Source organism: Lepidochelys kempii, chromosome 10 (genome assembly GCF_965140265.1).
Source record: "Lepidochelys kempii isolate rLepKem1 chromosome 10, rLepKem1.hap2, whole genome shotgun sequence".
Taxonomy (NCBI): Eukaryota; Metazoa; Chordata; order Testudines; family Cheloniidae; genus Lepidochelys; species Lepidochelys kempii.
In genome coordinates this window covers 80,821,084-80,834,308 of record NC_133265.1, presented here as the reverse complement: position 1 = coordinate 80,834,308, position 13,225 = coordinate 80,821,084, and the positions used below count along the sequence as shown (strand labels likewise).

Below are 13,225 nucleotides of genomic sequence, written 5' to 3'. Positions count from 1 at the left end.
ATTTTTCATTTTTTAAAAATGTCTTATTATGTTTTATCCACTATAAATGTTTTTACTTATTACATTTACATTAATAAAATACCTCAAATGACCCATATAAAAAAACCCATGTATAAACTATGAAAAAAAAACAGTTTATTTAGACTACACCATTTTATTAAGCGTTATTACACGGTACTAAAAGGTTTTAGGAATTAAAAGTAAGTATAGAACAATACCCCTTAAATATTCCCCATGCCCTCTTCAGCCCCCATGTCACAGCCTCCCCATTAGTGCAAAAGATCCCTCGCCTAGCCCCCTTTACATACTCCCCTTCTGAAACCAAGGCCCTTGGGGAGGGTGACAGGTCCTGTCCCCAGGGGGTGGCAGGCCCTGGAAGGGATGTTGTGACCTCGAATACGGGATCATAGTATGGCTCAGGTTTGGCCCAGCCATTCCTCCATCATCATAACAAAGAAAAGAAAAAGGAAGAATGTAGATAAGTTGGCCAACATCTCTAACTTGTACAGGAGGGAAGGAAAACTAATGTCCATGGGGCCGGACGAGTTGCATCCGAGAGTGCTGAAGGAATTGGCGGCTGTGATTGCAGAGCCATTGGCCATTATCTTTGAAAACTCGTGGCGAACCGGGGAAGTCCCGGATGACTGGAAAAAGGCTATTGTAGTGCCAATCTTTAAAAAAGGGAAGAAGGAGGATCCTGGGAACTACAGGCCAGTCAGCCTCACCTCAGTCCCTGGAAAAATCATGGAGCAGGTCCTCAAAGAATCAATCCTGAAGCACTTGCATGAGAGGAAAGTGATCAGGAACAGTCAGCATGGATTCACCAAGGGAAGGTCATGCCTGACTAATCTAATCGCCTTTTATGATGAGATTATTGGTTCTGTGGATGAAGGGAAAGCAGTGGATGTATTGTTTCTTGACTTTAGCAAAGCTTTTGATACGGTCTCCCACAGTATTCTTGTCAGCAAGTTAAGGAAGTATGGGCTGGATGAATGCACTATAAGGTGGGTAGAAAGCCGGCTAGATTGTCGGGCTCAACGGGTAGTGATCAATGGCTCCATATCTAGTTGGCAGCCGGTATCAAGTGGAGTACCCCAAGGGTCGGTCCTGGGGCCGGTTTTGTTCAGTATCTTCATAAATGATCTGGAGGATGGTGTGGATTGCACTCTCAGCAAATTTGCGGATGATACTAAACTGGGAGGAGTGGTAGATACGCTGGAGGGGAGGGATAGGATACAGAAGGACCTAGACAAATTGGAGGATTGGGCCAAAAGAAATCTGATGAGGTTCAATAAGGATAAGTGCAGGGTCCTGCACTTAGGACGGAAGAACCCAATACACAGCTACAGACTAGGGACCGAATGGCTAGGCAGCAGTTCTGCGGAAAAGGACCTAGGGGTGACAGTGGACGAGAAGCTGGATATGAGTCAGCAGTGTGCCCTTGTTGCCAAGAAGGCCAATGGCATTTTGGGATGTATAAGTAGGGGCATAGCGAGCAGATCGAGGGACGTGATCGTTCCCCTCTATTCGACATTGGTGAGGCCTCATCTGGAGTACTGTGTCCAGTTTTGGGCCCCACACTTCAAGAAGGATGTGGATAAATTGGAGAAAGTCCAGCGAAGGGCAACAAAAATGATTAGGGGACTGGAACACATGAGTTATGAGGAGAGGCTGAGGGAGCTGGGATTGTTTAGCCTGCAGAAGAGAAGAATGAGGGGGGATTTGATAGCTGCTTTCAACTACCTGAAAGGGGGTTCCAAAGAGGATGGCTCTAGACTGTTCTCAATGGTAGCAGATGACAGAATGAGGAGTAATGGTCTCAAGTTGCAGTGGGGGAGGTTTAGATTGGATATTAGGAAAAACTTTTTCACTAAGAGGGTGGTGAAACACTGGAATGCGTTACCTAGGGAGGTGGTAGAATCTCCTTCCTTAGAGGTTTTTAAGGTCAGGCTTGACAAAGCCCTGGCTGGGATGATTTAACTGGGAATTGGTCCTGCTTCGAGCAGGGGGTTGGACTAGATGACCTTCTGGGGTCCCTTCCAACCCTGATATTCTATGATTCTATGACTTGGCATCTCATAAGCATCCTTCGAATGGGAAGAAAGTGCTACCTCCTCCCACGGAGCAGTCTTTGTTCTTTACGGCTGGGAAAACACAGACTCCAGCCCTCCCATTGTCAGAGAAACCTATTTAAAACAAAACCAAACCTTTCCCTGTTATTGTGGAGGAGTGTGGCCCTCGACACCTGTGCTACAACTGTCAAATCCAGCCTTATGAACACGGGATATCATCTTCCTAGATCCAAAGAAACAGCTGATCTCAAGGTAATAGAGGCAGTCACCCCATAACACTACATGCACTGTATCTGACTGTCATATTATGACACTTATCTTCACCTATGAGAAAAGAGATCATCTCCTCATACAAGAGCATAAATAGGATAAGATCTCGGCAATCATTATTCTTCTCCTGCCTCAACAGCCTGCAGCGGATGTAGTATGCAGAAAACTCCTTTCCCAGGCGAAACCAAGGGTTCATCCTCCATAATATGGTCAGTCTCCACTAAATTAAAAAGGAAAAGTCCCAAATCTAGTTGAGCCGGGGTTTCAATGCAGCAATTGCTATGCTCCCATGCCTGGTATTATTCTACATTCTGTACCATATTTCTTTTAAAAGCTGCACTTTGCAGCTCTTTTGTTTTTTAAAGCGAGAATTAAATTTTCAAATTACAATCCTAGATCTACAGGTACTTTATTCTTTTCATTTAATTCAAGCCATATAATTGCAGTGAGGAGTCAGAGCATGATAAGGTCACGTTGGTAATTAAAGCTATATTGTAGAGATATGCTCACTCAAGATGTAATTAAATAATAAAATATTACTTAGCTCGGTATCATCATTAAACTTGCATTAATGTATAAATATTTAACTGTAACATATAATGAACATAAACATTATTTACTTAAAAAATGACAACTGCATAATGTGAGCAGAGGAGCCCATACCAGACATACTGCAGACAGAAGTTAAATAAGTTGTACTTACATTCAAATGCTGTTGTCGTTGCATCAGGCAAAACCTGTCCAATGACATCCTAAACAATGACATAGGACAGAATAAGCCATATTTCTAACTAGAAGTGCTTGAGACATTTCAGCGTACATTAAACTTAACGGTTCCTCTATTACAGAGAAGAGAGTCTTTAAACCCCTCTCCCCCAAACTTTTAGCATACGATTCAAAGCAGTTTCAATCAGTCTCCCCCTTCCTCCCCCCTATGCCCCACGGGAGGGCAGAACAGTATTTAAATCACTTGATCATAACTTCAGAACAAATATTCCATTTTAATTTTTCTTGCAATGTAAAGAGTTTATTTTGTCCTTAGGGTACAAAAAAATGCATGTGGAACTCTTCAAGGCAAGTGATATAAATGGAGGTTTATAAATCATTTCTGTACTTGAGAAGGAGCGCTCTCTCTTTCTACCCCAAACCATCCCGACTGTTGGGGAGAGAGTGGTTCATTACTTTATAACTTGCTCAGCTTCTGTTTTCTGGTCCTTCTCCCCAACCATAAGTAGCTTTTGTGCCTACCTCTGCTGCCCACATGGATCTGAACAGGGGTGCTGGAACAACTTTTATAATGGGGGTGCTGAGAGCCATTGAACCAAACCGTACACCCTGTATATGATGGAAACCACTTGAAGTCAGGGGGTGCAACAGCACCCCCAGCACCGGCATCTATGGATCTGAACGGCAGACGGGACAATAACTAAAATCTTGTTGATTTCACTCTGCTACCGCACAGGAAAGCTTTGAAGGATAGGGATGCATTAGTGATGCCTGCTGCAGGCTCACCAGAAAGCTCTGGTTTACATTTGGAAGATTCTCTCTGCAACCATATGAGCTATAAAGTTTTTAGTATTATTCTTTTATTTTAATTGAAGTTTAAATCCTGCATAAATACATGAGTGGATTCATAGTTGGTCTGAAATAAAAAAAATGCACTGGTTGTCCAGTAAGAAATGAGGCCAAAGTATCAAAGAAGTGTAAATATTTCTCATCTACACACTGGGCAGTGTGTTTTATTTAAAAAAGTTTTTTTTGCCCTTGCCTGAACTACTTCCACAACAATGATCTTCTAAGGACAGAATCAAACTGCATATACCAGAAGGCCCAGAAATGTAGAATTTCTGTGTATGTTACACATTTCTGTCCCAAATGGTGCATTTTTGTGTCTAATATTTTAAACACATTTTCTATGCTACAGTATAACTTTTTTTTTTTTTTTCAGATCAAAAACTGCCTTGGGTATTGCAAAGTTACTCAAAATTCAGTGGAAGATCAATTCACGCAGGCCTTCTCGTCTGCGTGTTGTCATCAGTCAACAGTGAGTTTGCAATATGTCATGTGGGGTATGGCATACATGCATAGCGTGATTTTTCCTGCCTGCTGTCTGATTTCTCATGTCATGCAAGCTTTTCACCGACATTGTCACAAACAGGTCATGAATAAATGAATAATGTTATTTATTGCAAATAAATGTTATACACCTTGGAGTGCTCAGCATCTCACATGATTGGACCCTCAGTAATCACGGTCCCATTATTTTTCTTTTTTCCCTCTGAATAAAACTAAGAAATGAAACGGGAGATGCAATATTTAAAATGGGATAATTAATATAATGAAAAAGCAGCAAATATATCAGTAAAGAGTTAACTGGGCCAAATTATAGATATATAACTATTTCTTGCTTTTTTATCTTAGATGTGTTAAAATAAATTACCTTTATATACTACAGTTTAAACAACAGACAGAGGATGTGCAACACAGATGACAATGATTCCGTGGAAACTTTGCACAGTCAAAAAATCACAAAAATGTAGGCAACACAAAACTCAGTGTGGTGTTAAGAGAATTCTTTGTGTTTAATTATTTCTAGAGAACAGTAGATGTTCTACAGAAAACTTAAGAAAATATAATCCCTCTCTGCAAGAGCTTACAGTCTAACTGTACAAATTCAGTACAAAGAACTAAGGTCTTGTCTGCACACAAAACTTGCAGTGGTTTAACTAAAATTGGTTTTTAAATCGAGATACTTAAACCCTGCAAATCCCTGCAGAGACAAATTTCAATTGAACCAATATAAAAATATATTTTAGTTAAACCATCACAAGCTTTGGGTGTCTACCAGCAGCATATATGTGAGGAGAGGATGTGTGGGCTCTGAGAAAGGACCATATCTGAGGGCTCAAAGAACTCCAACTCAGGCTCTAGACTCCCAAAATTATGATTTACCATCACTCTCGGGTTACTAGCCTGCTTTATATTTTCACCTTAAAGTTCACATTTTACATTATGATTTGAAAAAAAAACCCTGAAAAATCTAAATCCATTAATTTAAGATCTGTAAAAGTGGACTAGATCACAAACCTGTCTCATAGTGAATTATTGGTAAGGTATCTTTACTCTGCTTAGTGTCCCACCTTGCTATTAAGTCAATGCACCAGATGAAACACCAAACTTTAAAACATGAATTCATAAAATTGATCTGGGGTTAAGAATCTTTTCACCTGATGTGTAGGAACCCTTACACTCTAACATTTTGGAGCTCTTTCATTGACCCAAACTCACAATATCCTAACTTTCAGCAGTGATGTTGGAATGGAGAATCCCCACAACTCACAAACAATAAAATCCTATAAATCTTGCAGACAAATGTTCAAGTAATCAGTGTATAGAACAACAGGTGTTTTATCCAACAAAACATAAGGCCATTAACAATGAAGAGAAAAGTCAGATAATGGTAGACTAAACAAGAAATCTGTCAAAACTGTTCTGTGGAGGATTGTAAAACAATTTGTATCTGTAAGGAAAGAAAACTGAACATTTAAAACCTATTGCTTGTAGCAGGGTTTGCCTGGCTGTTAGATACCAGCGGCCTCATTCTCCTTACACTTAAACCAGCTTTTACATCAGTTTTCAGAGTAACAGCCGTGTTAGTCTGTATTCGCAAAAAGAAAAGGAGTACTTGTGGGACCTTAGAGACTAACCAATTTATTTGAGCATAAGCTTTCGTGAGCTACAGCTCACTTCATCGGTGTAATTACACTACATCAGTGTAATTCTATGGAATTCTCATCAGTGTAAGTGAGAGAAATATAAGACCTGCTCCTTAAGGTGTTCAGACTCCATGGTGATGGGACAGCATGTGAATCTAGACAGATTAATGAAAAAATCAGTGCACTGTAATCCACTTAGTAGTGAAAAATCTTTAAATAAATCTGTTTACTGATAACTTCAAAGTTTGCAAAACTGATATACACAGAAAATCACTTGCAGTGGTGTTCCAAACAGTAGCACTTAGGTCCCAGTTCAGCAAGGTGTTTAAGTATGAGTCTAATTTTAAACATGTGAGTAGTCCCAATTCTGTGGGACTACTTAGTGCTGAAAGATAGGCACATACTTATCTTTCTGAATTAAGGCTTTCATGATTATTTAATTTCTTAAACAAACATATCTGTACCATTCCGCCAATTATCAGTGCTCTTCCAAGATGCAATCCTTAAGCAGGAATATAACAACTGAATATTAAACTTAATGGGGGCATGGATTAGTGTGTAGAACAGCACACTAGGCATTAGGACTCAGATTTTTAAAGATATTAAGGTGTTGCTATGCTCAGCATTGCAATGCCAAACTGATTCAGGAGCTTAAATCTCATTTTCAAAAAGGGATTTAGATATTAAGGAGACAGCTTTGGATTTCAAAGAGTAAAGAAGTTAAATTTAGAAAAAAAAATCACTTTATTTCAAAAAAATAAAGATCCTGCAGCACCCTGTGTTCAATAACCTGATACACTGTGTTCTGATTTGTGTTGCTTCTACAAATTTTTAACCTCCTTAGGGTACGAACCTAGTCTTAATCTGTTTTGTACCATACCCAGCACATTCACAATGCGTATTAAATTAATAGTTTTCTGATTTTCAGAGATGCTGAGCATCTGCTGCTCCTGCTTACTTCATCTGGAGTTTTGCATGCTCAGCACCTCTGAGAAAGAGACCCTATAAATGTTATTGTTATTACTTTTCAAGGTGTCCACCTGACCACGTAATTTCAGCTCATTAAGGGCTTGTTTACACATAAAAGTTGTACCACTTTAATAATACCGGTATATCTAAAGCGATACAACCTCTGTAGTGCGAACATAATTATACTTTATAAAAGTGCTTACATAACGTATTCCAGGATGAGAAGGTGAATAAGTGATACAGATATAAGGCATCTTTAGACTTGTATAACTGTATCCATTTTAGGGATTTTTCTGGTGTCACACAAACTGGTTAAAAAAAAAATCATACCCCTAAAAGGAAAAAGTTATATTTGTGTTGACTAATATATGCTGACTAGCATATATCTCATTAATAATATGTATTGTCTGCACCATCTATATATATTAATATGCATTAAGCACTGATACTGGTAAGCACAAATACCGTAACAGTGACATAGCCTAAAACTTATGCTAAGTTTCCCATAGCATCTTGCATTTGCTGAAGTAAGCATTTGGCACAAGCAGATAGGAAACTTGTCAAAATCAAGATACATTCGTTCTACGTCTTAGTACAAGCTAGTGAATTACCTTCATGGACCAGTAGCTGAAATAGTAGTATCCAAAACAAAAATAAGAAAGGAACAGAACAAGAAGTTAGGGGCCAGAACAAACGGATAGGCTGGATTTTAGTGACATGTAAAGAAATGTGTAACTTGTAAAATCATACAAATAATACCAGCTGAAATGTGTAACTTGGGGAGCACACCTTCTGCATAAGGTGAATGAAACACCGCTGCACAGAAATGCTCTTCGGAGACTGGTATCGTATAGAATCTTTTTCGTGTACCATATTAATAAACCTGACAGACACTGGTTATTTGGTCTCTTGAATATTTTTTATAATCAAATAACAAACCAAAGTGTGATCAAACAATTGACTATACAATTTATCGACAATCAGTAAAACTTCCAAGTGTACACCAGGCCACAGAAAGCCCGAACCTGGAAAATACCTATCCCGCCCCACTTAGCTTCAACAGTGTGTCTGTTTACAAACTGGTTTAAGTTATAGTAAGTTGACTAAAGAGACATTTAAAGTTACTGTAAATATTGTTGGATGCAGTCTTATTGTAGCCATGTAGTTCCAGGATATTAGAGAGACAAGGTGGATGAAATATGATAAATATTGTCTAATTAATCAGTGTTTCCATTTGTCACATCCCACATGTCCTGAGTAAGGCAGCTTCTAGATCAATGTTCCTCCCACTGAGACATAAAATCCCTTTACATTAGTAAAGAATCTTTTAGCTACTGCTCCCAACCTCATCATCCGAATTTTCCTATGCACAGTCAGGGGAAGGATAAAGAATCTGCATCTACAGTGCAACCCTGCTTGCTGACGCTAAGGGGCTGTTATGCTTTAGTGCAGTGGTTTTCAACCTTAATTCATTTGCAGACCCCTAAACAATTTCAAATGGTGATGTGGACCCCTTTGGAAATCTTAGCCATAGTTTGCAGACCCTGAGGGGCCTGGGGACTGCAGGTTGAAAACCACTGCTTTAGCGCCCTGGAGGATGGGAAAGGCGTGAACAATTCCTGGGTCCCACTCCAAGCTGAGCATCCCTGTGGGAGGAGAGACAGGAGGGAACTTTGGGAAGCTGGCCCAGGCACCCCAGGGAGGCTTGGGAAGAAGCTGGGGACCTGGGGGAGTTTGAGGAGGGGAGGAAGATGGGTGCCATGAGGGAGGTGTGAAGGAGGGAAGAAGCTGGACACCCCCAGGGGAGGATAAGGGAAGGGGAAGCTGGGCATCCCAAGGGGGAGAAGGAGAGAGGGGGAAAGCCAAACATCGATATGGTGGGGAGGGGAGAAGAGAAGGAGGAGGAGGAGGGAAGAAGCTGGGCACCCCGAAGGGGTGGGGAGGGGAAAGGAAAGGCGGGCACCCCGAGGGGGGGGAGAAGGGGGCACCCCGAGAAGGGGAGGAAGAAGGAGGGGAGATGTCAGGCACCTCGAGGAGAGGAGACGGGAGCCCAGCACCCCGGGGTGGGGGGGGAGATGAAGGGGGAGGGGAGAAGCCGGGCACCCCGAGGGGAGGGGGAGACGGGAGCCCAGCACCCCGGGGGGTAGGGGGGACGAAGGGGGAGGGGAGAAGCCGGGCGCCCCGAGGGGAGGGGGAGACGGGAGCCCAGCGCCCCGGGGGGTAGGGGGGACGAAGGGGGAGGGGAGAAGCCGGGCGCCCCGAGGGGAGGGGGAGACGGGAGCCCAGCGCCCCGGGGTGGGGGGGGACGAAGGGGGAGGGGAGAAGCCGGGCGCCCCGAGGGGAGGGGGAGACGGGAGCCCAGCGCCCCGGGGTGTGGGGGGGGCGAAGGGGGAGGGGAGAAGCCGGGCGCCCCGAGGGGGGGGGAGATGGGAGCCCAGCACCCCAGGGTGGGGGGGAGATGAAGGGGGAGGGGAGAAGCCGGGCACCCCGAGGGGAGGGGGAGACGGGAGCCCAGCGCCCCGGGGTGGGGGGGGGGGCGAAGGGGGAGGGGAGAAGCCGGGCACCCCGAGGGGAGGAGGAGACGGGAGCCCAGCGCCCCGGGGTGTGGGGGGGGCGAAGGGGGAGGGGAGAAGCCGGGCGCCCCGAGGGGGGGGGAGACGGGAGCCCAGCACCCCAGGGTGGGGGGGAGATGAAGGGGGAGGGGAGAAGCCGGGCGCCCCGAGGAGAGGGGGAGACGGGAGCCCAGCGCCCCGGGGTGGGGGGGGGGCGAAGGGGGAGGGGAGAAGCCGGGCACCCCGAGGGGAGGAGGAGACGGGAGCCTGGCGCCCCGGGGTGGGGGGGAGATGAAGGGGGAGGGGAGAAGCCGGGCGCCCCGAGGGGAGGGAGAGACGGGAGCCCAGCGCCCCGGGGTGGGGGAGAGATGAAGGGGGAGGGGAGAAGCCGGGCGCCCCGAGGGGAGGAGGAGACGGGAGCCCAGCACCCCGGGGTGGGGGGGGGCGAAGGGGGAGGGGAGAAGCCGGGCGCCCCGAGGGGAGGGGGAGACGGGAGCCCAGCGCCCCGGGGTGGGGGGGGACGAAGGGGGAGGGGAGAAGCCGGGCGCCCCGAGGGGGGGGAGACGGGAGCCCAGCACCCCGGGGTGGGGGGGGGACGAAGGGGGAGGGGAGAAGCCGGGCGCCCCGAGGGGAGGGGGAGACGGGAGCCCAGCGCCCCGGGGTGGGGGGGGGCGAAGGGGGAGGGGAGAAGCCGGGCGCCCCGAGCGGGGCGGACTCACCAGCACGTCCCTGAAGAGCAGCTGCGGTGCGGGGTGGACGGTCCAGTCCACGGCGCCGCCGTCCGGGATGGTGATGCGGATGACGAGCGGCGGGCTCTCCATGGCGCGGGGCGGGCCGCCGCCGGGTACGAGCATCCCCCCGCGGCGGCGGCGGCTCACATGCTGGGGGCCCGCAGCCCGGCCCGGGAGCGGCACTCGCCGGGGTCGATGCGCCGCTGGCCGGAGCTGCCGCTTCCCCTCCGCGAGCGGCGGCCCGGCCTGCACCGGAACCAAACCGCGGGAGCCGGAAAAGCGGGGAGGCGCGCCAGGCTCGGGAGGGGCGGCCCAGAGCCCTCCCCACGGCGCCCCTCAGCCCTCCCCACGGCGCCCCTATTCCCGGGCTGCCCCGAGACCCCCCCCCCACGGCGCCCCTCGGTCCCGGATTGCCCCGAGACCCACCCCCCACTGCGCCCCTCGGCCCCGGGACCCCTCCCCACGGCGCCCCTCGGCCCCGGGCTGCCCCGAGTCCCCTCCCCACTGCGCCCCTCAGCCCTCCCCACGGCGCCCCTCGGCCCCGGGCTGCCCCGAGACCTCCCCCCTGCGCCCCTCGGCCCCGGACTGCCCCGAGACCCCCCCACTGCGCCCCTCAGCCCCCCCCCCTGCGCCCCTCGGCCCCGGGCTGCCCCGAGACCTCCCCCTCGGCCCCGGCTGCCCCGAAACCCTTCCCACTGCGCCCCTCAGGCCTCCCCACTGCGCCCCTCGCCCCGGGCTGCCCCGAAACCCCCCCCCACGGCGCCCCTCGGCCCCGGGACCCCTCCCCACGGCGCCCCTCGGCCCCGGGCTGCCCCGAAACCCTTCCCACTGCGCCCCTCGGCCCCGGGCTGCCCCGAAACCCTTCCCACTGCGCCCCTCAGGCCTCCCCACGGCGCCCCTCGGCCCCGGGCTGCCCTGAGACCCCCCCCCCACGGCGCCCCTCGACCCCGGGCTGCTCAGAGCCCTCTCCCCACTGCGCCCCTCGGCCCCGGGCTGCCCCGAGACCCCCCCACTGCACCCCTCAGGCCTCCCCACTGTGCCCCTCGGCCCCGGACTGCCCCGAGACCCCCCCCCCACTGCGCCCCTCAGGCCTCCCCACTGCGCCCCTCGGCCCCGGGCTGCCCCGAGACCCCCCCCCACTGCGCCCCTCAGGCCTTCCCACTGCGCCCCTCGGCCCCGGACTGCCCCGAGACCCCCCCACTGCGCCCCTCGGCCCCGGGACCCCTCCCCATGGCGCCCCTCGGCCCCAGGCTGCCCAGAGCCCCTCCCCACCTCGGCCCCGGGACGGCCCAGAGCCCCCTTCCCACCTCGGCCCCGGGACGGCCCAGAGCCCCATCCCCCCTGCGCCCCTCGGCCCCGGGCAGCCAGGCCCCCTCCCCTCTAGTGCCCCCCCTCTGCCCAGGGGCTGCTAGACAATCTTCTCTGCCTACACCCCACAAACACCCCACACCCCAGGGCTACTCTCAGCCCCTGGGTCCCGGCTCCCCTCCAGATCCTGATTCTCCTTCCCCTGTACCCCTAGACACTCCCTTGGTCCCCAGGGGCTGTCCCGACCTGGAGTTCCCGCCTCACCCACCCTGCCCACATGGTCCCATTCCCCAGGCCCGGCCCCCCCAACACAGAGGTCATCTGGTGGCTTCCTCCGTCTCAGCCCCACATGTGAGAGTCCTTGATCTTTGCCCCTCACTAATTCAGAGTTTAGAACATTCCCAAAGGTTTTCTTGTACCCCAGTATTGCCAAACCCAAATGGCCAAGGGTCATGTGTCAGCCCCCAACATCATGAGATGTTTATAAAAGGTGTATGAGTGGTTAACTCATCTTCTGCTTTTTAAACTCCCCATGCCCATCCACACATTTTGTGTGACAATTACAATGTTGTCAACTCTTACACATTTATAGTGAGTAAGGCAATTTTTTGCTCCCTGCTGCCAGAACTCTCACTAGTACAAACACATAGTAAGAGACAGTTATAGTCTAGAACAAAGCACACTAGTGAGTTGTGACCTGGGAACTGGGACTCCACACACTAATCTCATATAGGAGCTATCTATCGTCCATGAGTTAGGAAGACTTATTAATTCCTGATGAGCTGAGCTCAGGATTCAAACTGGTAACCTGCAAGTAAAAGGCAAGATAGCTCATCAGCAATAACCAGAGACATCTAATCAGTACAACATCTAACATTACATCTTGGAGAGTGAAACTTGCTTTGAGGAAAAATGAATTTTATTAAATCAAGGTTTGACCATTTTGAAGCTTACCCTAGGCAAGATCATCCACTCTTTGCATGCACCAGCATATTTTCCCACAAACACTTCAGACTCAATCACATTCTCAGGATATGTCTATACTGCAAAAATAGCATGTTCCTAACTCAAGTTAGCTAATCTGCAGTAGCCAACTTGGGGTAAAACAGCAATGAATGAAGACACAACAATTTGGCTTTTAATTGATGTTAGAACCTTGAGTTAAAACTGATAGGCAGCCTGGGGTTGTACTCGAGCTGCAAACCTGAGTTAAAAATTGAGTTGCTGTGTCTTCACTGCTATTTTAACCCAAGGTTGGCTAATGCGGGTTACCTAAACCAAGTTAAGGACATACCTTTTTTTCAGTGTAGCCATACTCTTAGTCTCCCATGTGCTGTTTTAAGAGGGGCAGACTTCATAAAAATGCAAAAGTAAAAACATATTAATGAAATATAAATACCTTTGCAATATAAAATCATTTCAACAGTTACCTCAGGGTACATAAGCTTTTATACATACATATTTTTTATCCCCTCATAAATTATCAACAGGATTGATTTCACAACCTTGAAATTTGGAGCAACTGGTACAGAGGAAAGCACGCTGTTATCCTCTGTGAGGAGACATACCACCCACACTGCCAGTGAGTTACAATACAACTATTTGTG

The 13,225-nt window shown here is 48.7% G+C and overlaps 1 protein-coding gene across 9 annotated transcripts in view; it reads right to left on the bottom strand.

Moving 5' to 3' along the window:
- The window catches only part of MAP2K5 (mitogen-activated protein kinase kinase 5), a 213,835-nt gene extending 203,284 nt beyond the window's left edge, over positions 1-10,551 (bottom strand). For 7 of the 9 annotated variants that reach the window (XM_073304431.1, XM_073304437.1, XM_073304432.1 and 4 more), the window contains exons 1-2: positions 10,299-10,551; positions 3,046-3,094 (exon numbers count right to left, since the gene is read on the bottom strand). In XM_073304431.1, the coding sequence (XP_073160532.1) occupies positions 3,046-3,094; positions 10,299-10,433 (184 nt within the window). In that variant the 5' untranslated portion in view covers positions 10,434-10,551. Of the gene's footprint in view, positions 1-3,045; positions 3,095-4,549; positions 4,631-10,298 lie in introns of all 9 variants that reach the window. The other 2 variants (XM_073304439.1, XM_073304440.1) reach the window with 1 other exon arrangement.
- Positions 10,552-13,225: the final 2,674 nt, after the last annotated feature.